The sequence below is a fragment of the Benincasa hispida genome, chromosome 9 (genome assembly GCF_009727055.1).
Source record: "Benincasa hispida cultivar B227 chromosome 9, ASM972705v1, whole genome shotgun sequence".
NCBI classification, from domain to species: domain Eukaryota; kingdom Viridiplantae; phylum Streptophyta; class Magnoliopsida; order Cucurbitales; family Cucurbitaceae; genus Benincasa; species Benincasa hispida.
The window spans coordinates 60,923,910-60,945,437 of record NC_052357.1 but is presented as its reverse complement, the minus strand read 5'-3'; the positions used below and the strand labels follow the sequence as shown (position 1 = coordinate 60,945,437).

General features: G+C 30.3%; 1 protein-coding gene across 9 annotated transcripts; it reads right to left on the bottom strand.

Annotated features, from left to right (window-relative positions):
• Window positions 1-6,056: 6,056 nt before the first annotated feature.
• LOC120085406 lies at window positions 6,057-11,278 on the bottom strand. Of its 9 annotated transcripts, XM_039041361.1 has the most exons (7): window positions 10,981-11,278; window positions 10,187-10,234; window positions 10,029-10,091; window positions 9,896-9,943; window positions 9,732-9,806; window positions 6,413-6,507; window positions 6,057-6,237 (listed from the first exon to the last, which is right to left on the bottom strand). In XM_039041361.1, the coding sequence occupies exons 1-7, from the start codon at window positions 10,992-10,994 to the stop codon at window positions 6,227-6,229; spliced, it is 354 nt and encodes a 117-aa protein (XP_038897289.1). In that variant the 5' UTR covers window positions 10,995-11,278; the 3' UTR covers window positions 6,057-6,226. The 9 variants fall into 9 exon arrangements, 6 of the variants coding, with proteins under 6 accessions (XP_038897289.1, XP_038897292.1, XP_038897293.1 ...); XM_039041364.1 differs by lacking the exon at window positions 10,029-10,091; XM_039041365.1 differs by lacking the exons at window positions 6,057-6,237; window positions 6,413-6,507 and adding an exon at window positions 8,075-8,230.
• Window positions 11,279-21,528: the final 10,250 nt, after the last annotated feature.

Genomic DNA, 21,528 nt, shown 5'->3' with positions numbered 1-21,528 from the left:
GTAACTTTGTTTATATCACTAAAATAAAGATCATATTAAATTTATTTATTCATTTCAAGTTTAACGTGTAAGGATGAAAGATTTGAATTCGTAATATTGTAGCATAGTAATAGAGTTTTGTTTATTTGTAAAGCTATTTAATCAAGCTTGTATCTTAAGTTTTATTTTGATATTTGTAAGATTTTCTCATTATTTTTTTATTGCACAAAAAAAAAAGTAATAATTATTTATTAGAAAAACTTTCTTCATGTTGATACATTTTCCTCTCCTGAATTATTTTTTATTAAAAAATATTGATTATTCACAAAACAGAGCCTCACACGTGGCAAAAGGGACATTTGTGGCCGAGAGGGATTGTGTGATTGATTGTATGGGTACGAAAAGAGTGGAACCAATCAATCACAAACCTTACAACTAAAGTCGATTTCTACTATACAATTTTATATCACTACCATTTTTTCATACTACTTCCATTAATTTATTTTTATTTAAAACGGATGTTACTAAGTAGATAATTAATGTATTTAATTTAATTTTTTAAGTATTTAATTAAAAAAAAAATCATTTTGAGACAAAATTACAATATTTGATTGCAATTCAAAATAGTTTTTAAAATATATACTTTAAATAATTTTTATTAAAAGAATTTAAATAAATATGATTTTTTTTCTCCACTATAGATTTTAGAGTCTTATACACCTTTTACGTTTTCTAAAATTGAGACTCACATCTATTTGATAATGTTTTATTAGGACATATACTAGTTTTTAGATTGAAAAATGGTTTAAATGGTAATAGATCCATTTGATTTTACTATATGTTTACCATAACTAGAGATATTCACGAGATGGGGTAGGATCGGGGATAGCTTTGTTCTCCGCTCTCATTCCCCGTCAAATTTTCCATGGGGATCGAGTTCCACACAAAGAATTTTTTCTATTCAAATAACATAAATCACTGTTATGGAAAAGTTCTAATTGAATGGTCAACTTTTATATGATTAGTTCCAACTAGATAATTAGAATTTAAAAAGAAATTACTGGAAATTTTCAAGTTGATGGAAATAATTATCCATCAAATTATTCATAGACATGATCTAAATTTATTAGAATTCAAACCTCTTTTTTTTTTTTTTACAATAATTCAAATATATCCATTATTTTGACCATCAAACAATAAATCTTGAAATTGAAATATAATATTTATATAATAAAAATAAATAACATAAGTTATTATAATATATATAAGAAAAAAAAGCCTAAACTATAATATCAAAGTGTATGCGGGGAAAAAAAAATTTATGATTCAAGAAGGAAAAATCGAAAAAGGACAGTGAAAAATTAAAAAAATAGTTGAATCTGTGTCAAAGAAAGTCTTCATAGTCTTGATATAACAGCGCCGAAAGCGATATCAATTACATTTAGGCGAAGATCGCGGCGACGCGTCGCCCATGATTTAATGCTTATACAGTTCGGTTCGGGTCCTTAACGGCAAATAAATCAAGCAATATCTGTCATCGTAGATTCTTGAGATGGCAAATTTTAAAACTATACTGTCTTTAAAACTTAGTCCTTGCATCTGCGGTGCAGTTAGTTTCTCGATAATATTTTTCTAAACTATTTATTTTCTGTGGCATGTTCTTTATAAATTGTAAAATATATTTACTTAATGTTTTTTTTAATTATTTAATCAAATTTAATAAATTTAAGATTTATGAAATATAAATCAACCAAATTTGATAGAGAAAGATTAAATTTAAGATTTATTAAATATGCATACACTAAATTGAACAATTAAAAGTATATAAACCAAAATAAAAGAAAGCACAAAATATGAAATTAAAAATAATAATAAAAATAGTTAGATACATCTTAGGTAGTACATATCTTCATGCATCTTATTATATTGGGTCTAATCATGATTTTTCACACGATAAATGCTTCTTTTTTTTAAAAAAAATATTTTAGTTTATTTTTCAGGCGTGTGATTATAGATGGATACATAAAATTGTGATCTAATACATCTATAATTGATGATGATAAAAAAGAGAATCTAATATAACGAAAGTAAAAATAGCTCAACTTATATCTAAATGTGTTAGTAATCACGAAGTTCGGGAATTCGAAACTTCCACGAAAAGAAAGGGACATGGTTTCAGAGGTGGCACGTGAGGAGGGGTACGTGTGTCTAAAGGATGCATGGATGGGACGAAATGGGAAACAGTGCACGTGACTCTGAAGAGGGGAAGGTGTGGGAAGGGAAGGGCATGTAGACCGACATAGCGTTTTGAAATTGTTTGGTCCACGTCTTTCTCGGCCGACATGTCGGTGGCCAAGGCCCTCAGATGAAAACACAGTGTTTTTCATTGTGAGACGTTGAATCTGAGATTGTTAGATGAAAGGGATTGTCTTTGCATGGGGCTTTTGTGCCCTAACGACCATAAATTTGTAGAACAGTCACTAAATGCAAACCACTTCCTTCCACATATATCAATTTATAGAATTTTGGAATTTTATCCATTAAAATCATAACTAATATTTTTATCGATTAAAATTTTAAATTTTAATAAATATATCTATTTAGTGCATGTTTGAGAATGATTTTAAAATAGTCAAAATTGTTTTTGTCAAATTGAAAATCATTCTAAAATATGCTTTTAATCACTTAATTTTAATTTAATATTAAAGTTTACATTTTTAAATGTAACTTTCGTATCATCAAAATTATTTTTGAATGATTAAAAACAAAGTGATTTTGAAAATGACAAATTTTATAATTTTAGAATCTAACGTTTATTTGAACCTTGAAAAACATCTCGTGAAATTTATAATGTATCATTTAAACTTTTATATTATTATAATTAAATCAATTTAGATCATTGATTAAGATTATTCTAAAAAATCATCCATGCATCAATTCTTCCTCACGCTTGTATAGACTTGATCTTCAAATGTCGAATTAAAAAAACTATTAGGGCTCATTTGGATTGAATTGAGAAATTTTTTCCTAAAAAAACTCATTTTTATTTAAACATTTTTTTATAAAAATGGATTAAAATACACTTGAAAAGCTATTTTGAATGATTGCCATACACTTCAATTTCTTCCAAAATGACTTATTTTTTAAATTAAACACTTAAAAATGTATTCCAAACTCACCATAAAACGAACTATTAGAACTAGTACATGAGTGATTTTCAAAAGAAATCCTAATCTAAATTGATTCTCTTATGAAAGTTTGAGTTTAATTGATAAAAGTATAAGTCTCATACATGACATCTATCTTAATAAAACATAATGAAAGATATAAATTAACACGCTTACAAAAGTTAATTGATGTAATTATTAGTTTTGGGTATTTTAATTGATACAATCCAAAATTTATGAATATAAACGGATACTTTTCTATAACTATTTCAGCGATAGATATATATTTAGATGGTACAAATATATACATAAGTTATATAAATCTAACCATTGTTCTAACTAAAACATTTAGTGCATGTGTTTGATAGTGATTTTAAAATAGGTAAAATCATTTTTGTCAGGATTAAACTTATTCTTAAACACATTTTTAATAATAATCACTTGAAATCAATTTAATATTTAATTTTATTATTTTAAACGTATTTTTCATATTATTAAAATTAAAATGATTTAAAAGCATTTTCGAGTGATATCGAAAATGATAAAAGTAATTTTGATCATTTCAGAATCACCATCATTGTAGTATAAAAAAATCTCAAGGACGGTGTATTTAAGATCACCTTAAAATGAAGAATCATGGGTCCATTTAAAATTTCGAACTTGATAGGATTACAAGATATGCCATTTAACTATAGGTGCTAGAATCTGCGACTTTAATTTCAACTTATGCTACATGATTTTAATTGAAGATTACAACTTTTCTGCTACTTCATTTTAAACGGTTCTATATCCATGTTTGACACTTGTATTCAATTGTAAAGATCTCAGAAGGATAGAAAGGATTGCTTTAGATGTGAAAATCAGCTAAATTTTCAGTAGTATTTCATTTTCTTTTTATCTTTAAGGTTGAAAATTTTCATACCCTAGATTTATTGTACTAAAAAAATGAAGAGAAAAAATTACTTTACGTAAATAAATCTATAATAAAACGGGGTGGATTACACGTTGGACTATTGAAGATCCCACATTGAAAAATTAAAAGGACCTCGAACCCTTAATAATATAGATGAGTTACTCTTCTTATAGCCAATTAATTTTGAGATTGAACTTCATTTTAGCTAATATGAACTTTTAATATTTTCAATAATTATGTGTGGATAGGTCATCAACATTACAAATTTCAAATATTTCTAAATTTTTAATTTTATATTTAATAGATCTTACACCGAAAGAATACTTAAATTTTAAGTCTCATAAGTCAATGATAAATGGACTAAAACTGATAATTTAATTAAGTAATAAAATATAAAATTATAGTAAAAAAAATAATTTTTTAGACATATTAGAAATAAAGATAAGTTATCTTTATAATTTGCTCGATGTTAAAGTTTAAGCAAGATTAACGTTTTCAAAATTTTAATTCTAGTATAATATGAGGTGACGATTTTAAAATTTCGACAACTAAATTCTGCCTACGATAAAGATGATTGTAACGAGATATCAAGAAAGTGTCTAATAAACTTAGGTTACCTTGTAATTTACTGTTTTGAGACACTGTTTTTTTTTAATATTTTTTTAATTATTATTTTTATACAAAAGATCCATTTTCAGTTCTCTAGTTGATTAATGATCCGTCTCAAAAAACAAATACACTCTAACCTTTTGCTTATGTCAAAGTGCAATACCGCCTTTTATATAATCGCATTAGAGATGACTATATCTATTGTAGTCCTAATACAATGGCCTTGTGTCTATGGTGATATTCATTTTTCTCCACTCTACAATAAAATTCATGACGAAAGCATAACAAAATGTAAGAAACATAAAGATCGTAAATGATATTGGTCATCACGTTAAGGCTATAATAGATATGACTATCTCTAACATGATACTGTATAAAATGCGATAATTCGATTTGACGTAAGTTGAATTTAGATTTTATTTGTTTTTAGAAGGCAGATCATTAATCATTTGGAGACTGAAAATGAGTCATCTGTACAATAATATTTATCAACTTAAAGACTTTACTCTATAATAAAGAACAAGGACAATATTTTGGGTGCCATCGCTTTTGTTTGGACCTTCACCCCCTTGACAGCAAATTAAGGCAAGCAATGGTTCTTAAGATGTACATGTCGTATTTATCGTTTATTAGGAAATGGGTTAACAATATATATGACCTTAATGAATACCCTCTATTTCATTTATGCCCAACTTTTCCATTATTTATAAGAATGTTTAAGTAAGTTTTTTAATTACACAAATTTTCAGTACTACAAAACTGGGTTTTAATGTTGGTCTGAAGTTGATATTATAGGGGTACAATGTTGGTTTGTTGGTTTAAAACTGACATTATAGGGGTACAATGTCGGTTGAAAACCGACATCGAAGATCATGTTATAAAAGGTCTTTAATGTCGGTTTTAAACTGATATTATAGATGACCAGATTTCAGTGTCAGTTATCTTCAATGTTAGTTTTCAACCGACATTGAATACAATTTTCAATGTCAGTTGAATATTATCTTCAATATCGGTTTTTCACCTACTTTTTGTTATTAATTATCCAATATCAAATGTCTGTCATCTTTTTGTTATTGATATATATATATATATATATATATATTTTGCTTACGCACATGCAAATCAATAATATCTTTTTTTTTTAATTAGAAACAATAATATTTCTCTTTTACCTATATATGCACGAAATAAAATCTAATTATCTACTTTGAAGGGTCAAATAGATACATCTACAAAAACAGAACAAAACAAAAATAATCACGCAATTGAATTTAGTCATACTAAAGTTATAGGTTGAATTCTTTAAAAAAAAACCATGTACAAAATAACAAAAGTAATATATTCTATGTACAATTATTACTAAAGAACAAAAAAAGTAGAGAGGAAAAGTTCACATATTGAATTATGGTTAACTTGGCAAAGCTTGAAAACTTGAATAATGAACTTAGAGATTGATTCTTCCCTTGCCAAAATTTTAGAATGATCACTCAACGGTTTGACACTTCCATCTGATGCTATAACATCAAATCCAGATTAAGCTTTTGCAACAGTAGGTACATCAACAGGATCCTTCAATTAAGATGCTATAACATTAGATTCATATAAAACTTTTGCAGCAGTAGGTACTATTAGAGTTAGAAACATGCAAGCGGAAGCAAATAAGATCTTAAGCATTCTTATTTCATTAATTTAAGAATTAAGCATGCATGTTCAAAGATAAAAAAACAGAGACTGAAAAGCAAACCTTGATGTAGCTCAAAATTGAAGTTGTCCTTTCCTTGTTTTTGATCACGAACACTTTGTGGACCACCGTTAAAGTCTTTCCCGTTATTCGCCGACCTTAAAATGGATTGTGGGATCTAAATTCATGATGGATTTTGAGAGAAAAAAAGATTGGGAGGGTTTTTGGTGTAAAAGAATTTGGGAGAAAATTCAGCTTCATAAGCCTTTCATTAAACTTCAATTCTCAGCAAATCATCTTCTATTTAAAGAAGAGATCATACAAAATCAAACTCATCGGCAATTGATACCAAATTGGCACCAAATTGAGCACTATTGTAATGTGATTTGAGGTGTTAAGGAAAAAATTTGGGTAAATCCACTGACACCTAATTTTTGAATTACCAAAAATTCAAAAATCAAATAATTCATTTTAAATAAAATAAATTTTAAATCAAATTAATTCTAATAATTAATTTTAATTAATTTGACAATTTAATTAATAATAATTTAATACCACTATTAAATTACAAAATTAATTTTAAATAATCTAAATAATTATATTAATTTAATATGAAATATTAAAATTAATAAATAATACTTATCTCGATCATGAATCCCTATTCATGTGTGCAATATTTAAATCATATTTAAATATTTCCAACTCTCCAATATTTGTTTAATTCATAATTAGACAATAAAATGTTAAGTATAGCCAATATATTTAACGATTATTCATTAAGCCGAATTTGAACCATTCAAATTCTCTCATCACACTGTTCTAAGATTTAGTCCGATATGAGCTAGCAGAGGGACCTAATGGACTTACAGATCATGAGCTCTAACAATCTGAGATTAATCGGCCAAACTTTTTAACCTAGCTAACCAACATTTGTGAACTACCCAGACACTCAACTAAAACCCTGCACTCTCCTCACTATAGATATATTTTTGTTCACTCGATATAAACCATGATTAGTAAGTCAATCCTTCACAGGTTGTTTGTAATTACAGTTGGGTCAAAATTACTATTTTACCCCTGTAATTACATCTTGTTCCTTAAGTCCTACTGACCCTCTAATGAATAATTGGTTTGTGGTCCAACCACCAAATTAAGTCCCTCTCACGCCAATGAGAGGGTGGGAGCCCCTTGTTCAAGATCCGAATTCAACACTTAAGAGAACAACCTATCTACTATCCCTAGAATTGGGCAGGAGACAATTCCATCTAGCGGGACTATGTCCCCAACTATCTATTGGATCTTATCCCTAAAATGAGGGGCTTATTGAGTCAACGATCTTGGGCCGGTAGCTCAGGATTGAGATTGAGTTACTTAAATCATCGTATTGAAATAGTCAGTCTTAACAGTAAACGACGTTACATTATAAAGTAAAAGTGACTATTTCGTGGTCCGATCTTATGAAAATTCATTGCATAGGATGCCTTCACTTGCATGTCTCCAAATGAACAATATAGGATCACATCATTTGTATTAAGAGTTACATCCATAGTATCCCCAAGATAAGGTACCCAGCCTAATCCCTATATTATAGACCATTTTGACTATTTACTTGAATTTGATCCACTTTTATGTCTCCATATATAGTTCAAGTATCCATGCTATAGCCGGGGTTCTTAGTTTATTGGATTTATGGTTTTTTAAATGCAATTCACATATTCAATAACATTTTTATTGAATAAATCTCAATAATAACTTTATTGTAAAATAGAATATGTTCATTGTTTACAAACCACGAGTTTTAGGATATAAAATCCAACAGATACATCGATCCTTCAATTGTGCTCGAAGGAGAGTTAAATCCTTACTAACAGAGTGCGCCTCCTACAGCATAATGCTTTTATATATCACATACTCTAATCATGAAAGGGTAATAGCATGACATGGAAAATAGATTTTTTGCAGAAGCGATATAGTTCAGTACAATCATTAGCATTGACAGAACTCCAAATAAGTAATAACGAATCTCAAGTAACTTAAGATCATCAAAAGATCCAGTTATTATTAAGTTTATGTCCATTGGTTGTTCTACCTAAAAGGTTCCAACAAAGATGGATTTTGAATCTGATAGACAATTGACAAAGATGAAATACACTTCACTAAACCATGGCCATTTGTGAAAAAGGAATTACAAAATACTCCAAAAACTACTTACGAATATATCTGATACATGCTTACAATATTAATCATGTTGCTTCTATCAACATACCCAAATGGTGAAAAATAGTACATTGCTTACAATATTAAATTTTAAATTTTAGGCTTATCAACAATAGTATTGAACTATCATGAAAATAGGATATATGGAGTTACCAAGATAAATTAATGTTAACTTCAGAAACAAACAAAAGAGAACAATTTCTAATGTTTCCAAACAACATTCTGTTTTCAAACTAAATATTATTATTAATGTAACTGGTTCTTGCACCAAACATTTGCTACATAAACACCCCTCCCCTACAAATAAATAATCACAATGGTTATGAACTACAATGAGATGAAGTGCTTATTAGCTTCAAATAGAAATTCTGGATTTGACATGGTGAAGCCTCGACACTTTTATACAAACTTCTCATTAGAAGAATATAGAAGTTTGATTTTACCATGTAGGCACCTTGCAAGAACATCATTGTTCACAAACAATGAAGTGAGCCAATTATAATCACAAACTTTGAGTTCAATATCTAGGAAACCATCCACCTTGTAATGGTTAACACCATAATAACGACATACATAAATCTCATTTGCTTGGTTCTCATTAAACATCATACATAAATCTCTGGCAAAAAAAAGGCATGTCATATGCATTACCAAAATATACTCTCGTTCTCATTAAACTGTTTCTTGGCTAAAGAACCATTTTGTTAAATTATAAGTTAGGAATGGTACCTAAGCTGCCACTGTAAGCACAATAAAAAGAAACAAGGAAATAGCAAATGTCAAGAAAAAACAATTCTCTGAATGTTTTCGAAATAGTATTTATTTTTCTTAGAATGGTAGTGATAATGGAGATAATAATGGTGGAGAGTTCACTGAAGTCAATAATAAAGAAATTCCACTGGACCTGCGTGTAGTAGAAATATAATAATCACTCCATCTGTCCTCCATACAGGTACATTTCAAACTTTCGTAATTAAATTCGCTACTAAGTAAAACAAGACTCCATTCAACAAAATTTGATAGTCCCCATCAAAAAATTAAAGGGGGAAATTCCAAAAAAAATCAAAACAAGTAAACTACTAGCTAATTCTTATTTTTCAAAAGATTGTTGAACAATTCGTGAATTGCAACATATGAATGTTGGGAAAGGAATGGAAATACTGACCAATTTCTTTCTCTATCAACTTGATCAAATTCAAGACCCTTGTCCATCATCACCATACACTTCATTAAGACACTCCTAAAATAATAAATTCATGTTCCAAGGTTAGAACTTAGTTTAAAACCTTAATCGAAAACTCGAATACTATGCAGAATGAATAATCTTACCTACAACGACCTTGAACCCCAATCAGAAAACTTCGAATCAAGCCTAAACTACAAACAAAACATATACAAGAGTTAAAAGCTAATTTACAGCATCTAAATTTAATTGAGATAACTTTAAATGGAGTTATTCAACCTAAAACTCATCAAAAGAGGCTTGGGCTTTTGTTGTTCGAACGATTCCGAATCTATTTTGGAACTACGAATACAAGCTTCCAAGCATTAGAGACAAATCTAAAGGACTTTAAGCTAGTTCGAAAAGAAATTTAGAGTCATTAACCCGCTGAAACTTACCCAAAAAAACCTGAAGCCTTGCCGACTGGTGTCCAATTAGACATAATCCTACATATTTGGAATCGTTAAGCACAGTCAACATACAATTTTTAGAAGCAGGCATTTGGAGGAAATGTGAAATAAAAGGAAAATAAAAATACATAAGGGAAGTAAAACAAGTATTTATAAACCTTTAGAAAGTCAATCCAAACGGGTCAACAATTTGGTAGCTCTAACTTAATCCATGCATTATTGTCCACTTTGTCATAGAGAAACAGACATTAAAATAATTTAAGGAAATATTATATCGATGACCAAATTTTATCCTGGTAAAAAAAAAGGTGCTTTGAGAAATAAACAAAACTCAAAACCAAACATCAGAAAAAAGAAGAATTAAAACACAATGCTAGTTGCACTTGCACCCAACACACATACACAAAAGAAGGCAACCAAGAATTAGAAAAGAACTTCATAAAGATGGCATAAATAAAAAGAATAGCCCAATCCATATAAATTTAAAACATAAGGATGTGCACTCTCTAAAACTTCCAAGTCAGAAACAAAATGATAAACAAAGCTATATTAAGATCAAAAGTTGTAATATGGAAAAATAGAGGGAAAAGAAAAGTTCCAAAAGCTAAATGGACCATTTAAAAGGAAAACCATCGAAAGTTTTCATAGCGGAAAGCGGGGATCGTCCCAATTTCGTTATTTTACAGAATTTACAGAATTGCAGAATAAAGAAGAGAAGGATTATGCATTAAGAATAAAAATTGCAGCATGCTTTTAAGAGAAAGGAGAAGAAAAAACTTTACCTTTGAAGAACCATTTTCTTCACGTAATCCTACGAACAAAGTCGTGAACGGATCTCCCAAATGCAAATCCCAATTGGGATACCACCAAAGTAAAGCCTCCCGTATTCTCCTTAGGGTTTGAGAATTTGCAAAAAGTGTGGATTTTGCCTTAGATTTGGTAGAGGGAAAGAGAGGATTGAGAGAGGGAAGAGAAGAACCTTTCTTCCCTATATTCTTTTGGCAGAGAGTTTTTTAGAGAACCAATGTGTGATCCACTTTCTGTGGGAGAAGACAACCCCAACTCTCTGCACGTAAAAAGATGAGGAAAAAAAATAGGGGGAGAGAGTTATTTAATTAAATTAATAATAATATATAATAACTATTTTATTATATATATGTATACTATATGTTATATCAAATATAACATACAATCTATAGTATTATATTATATCGAACACAATATAACCTATAACTTTATTTTCTCTCATTAATGCATGACATATAATATAAATTATATTTATATTGAATTCAATTATGAATCTCATCCATATAATTAGTATTTGAATTATATTCAAATATTTAATTCCTTTCAACTTAATTATGATATTTGATATAAATTAATTTAATTATATGAATCTCATTCACATAATTAGTATTTGAATCTTATTCAAATTTGTCTCAAATACTTTATACTACAATATATCAAATATATTATATTAATTATATCACATATAACTAATTTAATTAATGATATCGTATATAATTAATTTTCTCAATTAATTTGAACACTTCAAATTAATCCAAAAATAATTCTCAATTAACTCCATGTTGAGCTATTGAGGGGACTTTATGGACTTATAGATGGAAGCTCCAATGGTATTTGGATAATTAATTAAACTCTTTAATTAAATTACTAAAATTTCCACTAACTATGAGTCATTCTACTAAAGACCGAGAGCTGCACTCTTCGCACTACATATATATTTCTTTGCCCATTAGATATAACCAATCAACAACGCGATTGTTGGGTTTTATGTCTTAAAACTCGTGGTTTGTAAACAATAAACTCATTCTATAAATCAATAAAGTTGTTATTAAAGTTTGATTCAATAAAGTTGTATTGAATATATGAATTACTTATTTCATTTTAGAAATAAATCCAATAAATTAGAAGATCCATAATTATTACATGAGTACTTGAACTTATGTGGAGATATAAGAGTAGATCAAGTTCGAGTAAATAGTCTAAATGATCTATACTATATGAATAAGGCTAGGTGCTTTACTCTAGTAACACTATCGGATGCGACCCACACTATAGTTGTTACAAAGAGTTGTAAAGTGCTACAGACGAAGTGATCCTGATTCGTACATGTAGTGACATGGGGAGTGAGGGCGTCCTGTGCAATGAGTTTGCACAAGATCGAACCAAGAAATAAGTCACTCTTACTTTATAACGTTGTTTACTGTTAAAGACTGACTATTTCAATTCGATGACCTAGGTAACTTGACCTTAATCCTGAGTTAACTATGAACTCCTATTTATTCAAAATTATCCTTATATTTGCATAGGTGAGGGTTGGCTCAACAACGCCAGCTCAATAAGCCTCCCATTTCAGGGGTAAGATCGGGTAGATAGCTGGGGATATAGGGTGCAAGATGGAATTCATTCCTACCCACTCTCAAGGATAGTAGAGAGGTTGTTTCCTTTAGTGCTGACTCCAAGTCTTGAACAAGGATCCCACCCTCTCATTAGCCCAAGAGGGACTTGGTTTGGTGATCAGATCACAAACTAATTGTTCATTAGAGGCTCAGTGAGACTTAAAGAACAAGAAGTAATCTCGAGGGTAAAACAACCATTTGACCCAGCCGTTATTATGAATAACCTGTGAATGGTTAACTTACAAATCATGGTTATATCGAGTGGACACAATATATCTACAGTGAGGGGAGTGTAACTACGGGCTTTAGTGGAGTAATCTGGTAGTTAACGAATGGGGTTAATTCAATATAAAGAGTTTAGCCAATTAATCTCGGATTGTTGGAGCCCATGAACTATAGGTCCATTAGGTCCCTCTACTAGCTCACAAACGGATTAGACTTAGCGTAGCATGATAAGTTGATTTGAAACATTCAAATTAGAATTAAGGGAATCGTAATTATATGTGATATAATTACACGTTTAATTTTGGAATTAAACAAAATTGGAGAATCGATTAATATTTAAATATGATTTAAATATTAAATTCATGAATAGGGATTCATGATAGTAGAATTGGTGATAATTAATGTAATATTTGATACTAAATTAATAGAATGAATTAAATTGTTTAATTAATTATTAATTTTATTAGAAAAATTAATTTTGAATTAATTTTTTTATAAAATTAATACAATTCCAATTTTATTTATTGAATTAAAAACTGAAAAATCTTTTTTAATTTTTGAAAATAGTTTTCAAAATGGAAATAAGAAGAAAAGAAAAAAAATATTTGAAAAGTGGAGAAAATCCCGAAGTGGGATTTTCCCATTTTTAAGCAAGTTAGTTACTCACATTCCACTTTGAAATTACAGCTCAAAATCAAAGCTTGAGTTGTCATTCATGTATGAAATCTTTTGCATGAAAGTCGTGCAATAAATAAACTCATTTTTGTTGGAAATGATGATGCAACAGTTGCAAAATTTGCTGAAAAGTGCGTTGAAGAATAGTTCTTCAAAAGGTTGACAAACCACTCATTCTCCTCCAATTTCCCTAATTCAAGCTTGTTTTGAGTTCCATAACTCAATCTAATACTTCAAGAGAATAGTAAAGAAGACTTTGTGATGGTTTGCATTCAAAGAAAGAAAGGATTACAGCTGGAAATCGCGATTCAAGAGGTACTTCAAAGGTCAGTGTTGAAACTCTCTTTTAGTTCATGAGCATGCTGAATTTGAAGTCAAATTAATGAATTAGAATGCTTAATGATCTTGTTTTTCTTCCGTTGCATGCTTCCTTATTCCAACAATTGGTATCAGAGCATAATTTAAGCATTCAATTCAATTTAGTTTTGGCTTGGTTGGTGTTTTTCATAAGTTGTATGAAAATAATGAACTGATATGGTTTTTCTGAGTTTTGGTATTGTTTTCTCTTCAATTATGTTGTAATTTTTTAATTGGTTTTTCTTAGTGTGTGTTTAAGTGTCTGTAATTCGTTTGGAGTCATTAGAGTTACAATTAGGATGTAATTGAAGAAAAAAGTAAAGAAGGTCGAGCAGTAGGAACTGGGCAGCCACTGCCCAATACTCGATGCTCGATGCCCCATACTCGATGGTTTTTTGTGAAAAACTCGATGCATGATGCCATACTCGATGAACAACTCGATGGTATTTTGTGAAATACTCAATGCACGATGCCATACTAGATGGTACTCGATACTCATACTCGATGGTATTTTGTGAAATACTCGATGTATGATGCCATACTCGATGGTACTCGATGCTCATACTCAATGGTATTTAGTAAAATACTCGATGCACGATGGCAAACTCGTTGCTTGAGGGCATACTCGACGCTTGATGCCATACTCGATGGTACTCAATGCTTGATGCCATACTTGATGATACTCGATGGTTTGTGCCCGGTTCAGCACAGTTTTGAGCATTGGAGGTCCGGTTTGAGAGGTTTAGGTCCGTTTCAAGGTGGTTCGACCGATCCAAAAGTGTTTTGGAGCCGATTTTTGCTGATTTTTGTAATAATTAGGCCTTTGCTTGCTTGAAAATGCCAACACTAAAACCATATCAGTTTGTGTTTAATTATTTATGCATGTGATGTATGTTATAATTAAATAAATCTTGTATGTGCATAAAGTATGTTATGTAGATTTAAAATCCCACCATAGGAAGCATGTTACATGCCTTGAAAGTATGTTATAAAGTGTTATAATATATAGTATGCATGTATATGGTTTCAAATGTTTTAATATAAATGTTATATTAAATGTTGAATGCCTTTGATGTATGTTATGGATATTTAGCATGTCTAAAATTTTGTAGGTTGTTATAAAATTGGGCATTTAAAATCCATAACAAATATAAGTTGCATGCTCACGTAGGTTAACCACCTGTTTTAATAGTTAAAATAGGTCGAAATCTTGTAAAATATGGTTACAAACTCAACCGATATATAATCTTGTCTAAGGCTGGGGGTTCTTAAGTTGACGATCTACAGAACACCTCCTACCTGGGGATTATAGCCGAATAATTGAGTGTTGTTAACCAGTTTTATGAGCAATATGTGAGTGGTATGAAGTTTTAAAACTGGTTTATCACCTAAACATCGTAGGTTAAATCCAAATATAAACGTTATATTTGGATAAATACCTAGACTTATTTTTTAATAACTCAATGCTAACATTTGCAAAGGACGTTTTATTAAATACTTCAAACTCATCCATTCTCAATAGTCAAAATTAGTTTGAAGAAGAAAAAGAAAATGGGTGTTTAGAAACAAAAAAAGACATGAAATAGAAGAGCTTTATGTTAACGAAGATTGCGATAAGAAGATTGTTTACCCATGTGATGGATCTCATCTCTCCCTTTGTAGAAGAAAAGGAAAAGTTAGTGACAATCATATAGCAAGCTTCAACTTGACAACAAATGAAGACGACTAAATCAAAGCATATTTCACAGAAAATGGAGTCATAAAAAGAACGAAAAATGTAGAACAAGGAAGAAGTAAAAGAAATGGATATGATTTAAAAGAGAGAGAAGAGATTGAGATCGGAGAGAGAAATGAACCATCAACAGCGGAGACAAAGGGTTGGGTGTGACTAAGACGAGCGACGCTGTTGGATTGGCATGGACGGATGACAGCCGATGACTCTAATCGATGACGAAACGAGTGACGTGTTGAACCAGTGTGGACGGACATGGGTGATCAGCAGCTAGCAGAATGCAACTGACGACGAGATTTGATAGTTAGCGACGAATGCAGGATCGACAGTGTGGGTTTCTTACTGGTGGTGCGACTTATGCAGACGGAGGTAAGAGACGAGAGAGATCAAAATGAAAATGCACCATCTCTTTTTCCTTCTTATTTTGTAACCTTAATTTGACTAAAAATGAAGATTGAGAGGGAAATGGAAATAGAGGAGGGAGGGAACAAAAAACTAAGATTAAAAAATTATTTGGGCTTCAAAGGAGAGGGTCATCTACAATGTCAATTTTAAACCGACATTATAGATATGCCTACAATGTCGGTTTCAAACCGACATTAAAGATCCATTTTTTATTTTTTAAAAAAACCAAGATTATACATTCGTTTTTAGTTTTTTCAACCGACATGAAAGCCCAGATTGCTTGTAATGATTAGGGCCCATTATCTTTATGTCCTCAACCGACAATCAGTTACACGTATTTAAAAAAAAAAAAAAAAAAAAAAAAACTCAAAGGTCTCTTGATTTCACATGCAATCTTTAAGAAAAAACTAACCCTTTTCAAATATTTTAATTAAATCGAAAATCAAACCCACGATCTTCGCCATCTATATTCTCAGATCTTCTCCAAACTCATGGTCTTCTCCATCTTTCTTCTCATATCTCTCCAAATCCACAATCTTCTCCATCTTTCTTCAACGTCCACAACAACGAAGAAAAACATAGGCGATTCATTCCTTCTGATGAAACTTCCGGTACGTTTCCTATTTTTCCTAGCGATTCCCGTCAAATATTTTCAACCATTGTTCATCTATCCTGTATTTCATATATAAAGCATGGTGTATTTTTGGAACTTCGCAGCTTTCTCTAACCTAGAGACATTTAGAGAAAGTTTGAACGTCAATTGCAGTTCCCCACAAGCGCAACGATATCATAGACGAAGAGGATTACCTCTTTGAAGAGGACAGTATCATAGCTACTGCCGCCCAACTCGATGACATTGTAAAACTGTGGTCGATGGGTTGTAAAGCTTAAAAATATAAACCAACGATTTTTGTGATATGTACTTTGATATAAAACTGTGGTTGTTTAAAAGTATGAATATTTATGATATAAATGAGGTTTATGACATATAATCTGAAAATATGGGTTGTGAATGTACAATTTCTAATTATATGGATTGTGAATGTGATATATATTATGACCTATCTGCTTTATAATTCATATTGAGTTAATATGTGATTTAAGTATTGCAGTATAATTGATGTATACTCTTAATTTATATATTGCATTGTCACATGTGATTTATGTATTGTGGTACAATTGATATGTACTGTTTTAAACTCACATATTGCAATGTTATATTCACATATTGCAATCTTAATACGATGTTTTACCGAATATTTCGTTATATAAAAATCTTAGTATATTGTATGTATAGGATACAATTTTTTATACGTCTAATACAATATTCTAAGGTATATTTAAAAATAATCATCTAACGAAACTTTCGTATGAAACAACCATCTATTTTGTTATATTTTAAATATACATTAGAATGGAACTACTATAATGCCAAAAAAAACATATTAACTTGGTGTTTTACAATATATTTCATTATGTAAAACTCTTAGTAGCATATATATGTTAGAATATATCATACCCCTAACACAATATTCTAAGATATATTTTTTTTAAAAAAAAGAACATCTAAAGAGACTTTCGAAAGGAACAACTATCTATTTTAGTATATTACGAATATATTTTCAAATGAAAATATCGTAGTACTAAAAAAGCATTTTGATACAATGTTTTACGGTATATTTCATTGTATAAAAAATCTTAGTATATTGCATACATATGTTAAAATATTTTATATGCCTACCACAATTATCACTAGTACATGTGTGCTACCAATATGTATACATATTGTAACACCCCCGGAGTTTTTTTTTTTTAAAGAATGAACTTTCACGGACGAAAGTTCTTTGAGGAGGGAAGAATGTAACACCCCGCACATTTTTTTAATAATAATGTAATTTCAGTAACTTTATTATTTGGAATTTCAGTAATTTTTATTAATTAAGGGCATTTTTGGAATTTTGGACTTCAAGTGTAAGTGTGGAAATTTAATTGTTTGAGTGAAATTATTAAAATTAATGGCAGGAATTAATTTTCTTTTGAAACGGAAAGAAATTTAATAGTAAAACGGAAAGTAATTAAATGTAATGAAATTTAATATTATAAAACGGAAAGGAATTAAATGTAATTATATTTATTTCTTTTTTTGTTTTATTATTATTATTATTTTATATAAAAAGTCAAACTCCACCTCCCATCTGTTCGTTTTCTCCTTCCAATGAATAACGACAATGCCCACAATCTCCAACCAATGTCCTCTGACGCCGCAACATACAACTTCAACGGCCACAATGCTTGCGACTTAGATTTGAGTTACCCACTTCTTAATGGCTCCAAATTTCAAACAACAACCAACAAGAATTAAAGTTATTTTGCATGTTTGTTTGATTCAAGGTTCCATTGGGCAAGGAAGGGGTTGAGCTTCTAGTTTCTAGAGTTTGCGATTAGAGGTAAGTAATCTTACTACTGGAACTGTCCACGGGCCAGGCATTAGATGTATGCTAGCATGATAAATGAATGATATGGCAGAATGACAGCATGATGGACTGATAGTATAGTATGACCAATGTATGTTCTGGTATGAGATCTGAAAGATTTATTTATGCACATAGGCACTTGAATGCTAGCATGAGATGGTATGTGATTCCATATGGTTGTATTTAATCTGTTGATGTTGAGAATTGTAAGACTGGTTACAAGGATAATTTTGACTGTTCTGAGATTTAATAGACCGTTTAGATAAGATATATGAACATGTGATAATATGACTGAAGCATGTTAATGTATGAGCATGATTTAGAATTTTATGAAATATATTAAAAGAACGATTGGGCATGACCCTAAATTATGAGTTAAGCGGCACTATTACGGAAATGTCTTAAAGTTAGGTGAAAGTTGGAGCATTTTGTTGATGCACTTATTGATGTGATTTATTATGAAAGTGTGTAAGTTATATGATGTATTATAAAATTTCAAATGTTTGATTGTTACATGAGTTAGTGCATGAAAGTGATGTACTAGAGTGGATCCATTAATACTAGATTAATTACGTATGTTGAGGTTAACTAGCCTAACCTTGATTAGGAGATTTTTTAGAAGATTCATGATTAGGTGAATGTTATATGTAATATGAAGTTAAATGCATTCTCTTTTCCTTTCCAAACTATGTGACTGCATGAAAATGATGCACGTCCAAAGGCGCTAGTACATGAAAGAGATGTATTAGGGGTGGTGTGTATGAAAGTGATACATACCTAGAGGGTTCTGGGGTGTACGAAAGAGGTACATACTCAGTGGGTTATGTGTATACGAAAGAGGTGTATGCCTAACCATGTGTACGAAAGAGGTACGCATCCCTACATTTATAGAGAGGATCTGGGGTGTACGAAAGAGGTACATACTCAGTGGGTTATGTGTATACGAAAGAGGTGTATGCCTAACCATGTGTACGAAAGAGGTACGCATCCCTACATTTATAGAGAGGATCTGGGGTGTACGAAAGAGGTACATACTCAGTGGGTTATGTGTATACGAAAGAGGTGTATACATAACTAGATGTATGAAAGAGGTACATACTCAGTAGGTTAGGTGTATACGAAAGAGGTGTATACTTAACCAGGTGTACGAAAGAGGTACACATTCAATGGGTTATGTGTATATGAAAGAGGTGTATGCATAACCATGCGTATGTAAGAGATTGTGTTTCCTTCAGGATTCACCAGAGGTTGTAGGTCATACGGGACTTACTAGAGATAGTGGGTATATTTAACTACAGTAGAATATAACTCAGTTTTTCATGTATGTATGTGTCCCATGAGGACTAGAGCAATTTATATGTTTCACCAAAGATAGGTATCTAGAGGACATAGATGTCCAGCCTGACCCCAGTAGTGGGGTTACTTACTGAGTATTTTATACTCATTCTTTCTCATGTTGTTGTTTCAGGTAAGGGTAGAGATGCACCAGCGATGGACAAGTGAAATTCGTGATCGGGTCACTGGGACTAGTTTTTACGCTTCCATTCATGAGATTTAAAGTTCTTTTCATGTTCCACTTAACTTTTAGTTTTGATGCTTAAAACTTATTTTTAAGAATTGTTTTTCAGACTTATTTATTGTCCTTTATGATTTATGGGTACCCTACTACTGTTTTAGTATTTGAATTTAATGAAAGACTTTTGAACTTATCTTATTTAATTAGCATTTATTTCGCCATAACCGAGTGCCGTTTTGAGTTCCATGCATGCATGTATTTAGTAACGGTCTAACTTAAGTCCTAGGGGGTCGGGTCGTTACACATATTGATTCAAAATATACTATGGAATATATTGCATACATGCAAATATGTAACATACTATATATACATCTGAATATATTAAACACAAAAAGTGTAACGACATATCTAAAAACTATTACAAAATGTATACTATATACCCATCGAATTTCTCTTAGTCATTGAATTAATTAAATTGATTGTAATCTCAACTAATTTAGAATCTATAATAAAGGCATTCTTTTTTTAAAAAAATAGTCAAAATATTATCACTCTAATTTAATATATTTGGTCGTAATCTCTCTCCAACATCAAGTAAACTTCAAAATATGGACATTTTTTTTAATAAATAGGCATGGACCTCGAAAAGGTTATGTTGGTTCTAATTTGCATGTAAATCCTACATATGTAAAAATCTAAAAATTTGGAAATTTATGAAAATAAGTTTTGTATATGATATGAATTTCTAAATCCCCATTATGAAACCCTTAAATATAACAATGGGCCTAATAGCTAAAGAATGCACACTCATTCACACACTCAATATTGAGGGTTGACCAAGGTAGATCCAAAATCCACGAGCAAACTCAAGTTCATGAGATATCGAAAAGAGGCAAAGATGATGCACATCCCAAAAGAAAAATGTCATTGTCTCGAAATTTATGCATACTAACCAAGCTGATGAGCATTGATCAAACCTGATAACCTTTAAATAAGGCTTAAAAGAAGATGAGTTGTATACCACAATTGGTGAATGATTATTATTGATGATAGGTTTAGAGCAAGGCATGAAATTTAAAACCCCGAGTTTCATAAATAAGGAAACAAATAAAGAAAGAAAATAATTCATCAATGTCTACTATATAGGAGAAGATACCAAAATGAAATAAATGTAAAATAACATTCTATCAAAACCAAATCTTACATCATGATGACTACAATTCACTCATGCAACTTTTTAAAAATCGTTGGTACTAAATACAAGGTTATTTTTTTTTTTATTAGAGAAAGATTAGAGATATTTATAGGCATAAACTCAATATTTTGAATTTCAATCATTAAACTTCTTTTTTGACTAAGGTGAGAAAGAGATTCGAACCATAATTTTTTTTATCAACATATGTAAATTATATGTTAATTGAATTAAGATAAAACTATTGACCTCTAAATCGCTAACATATTCATATGTTAATTAAGGTAGATTGATTTTAACTTGTTCATTATGTTTTTTTAGTAAGGAATCG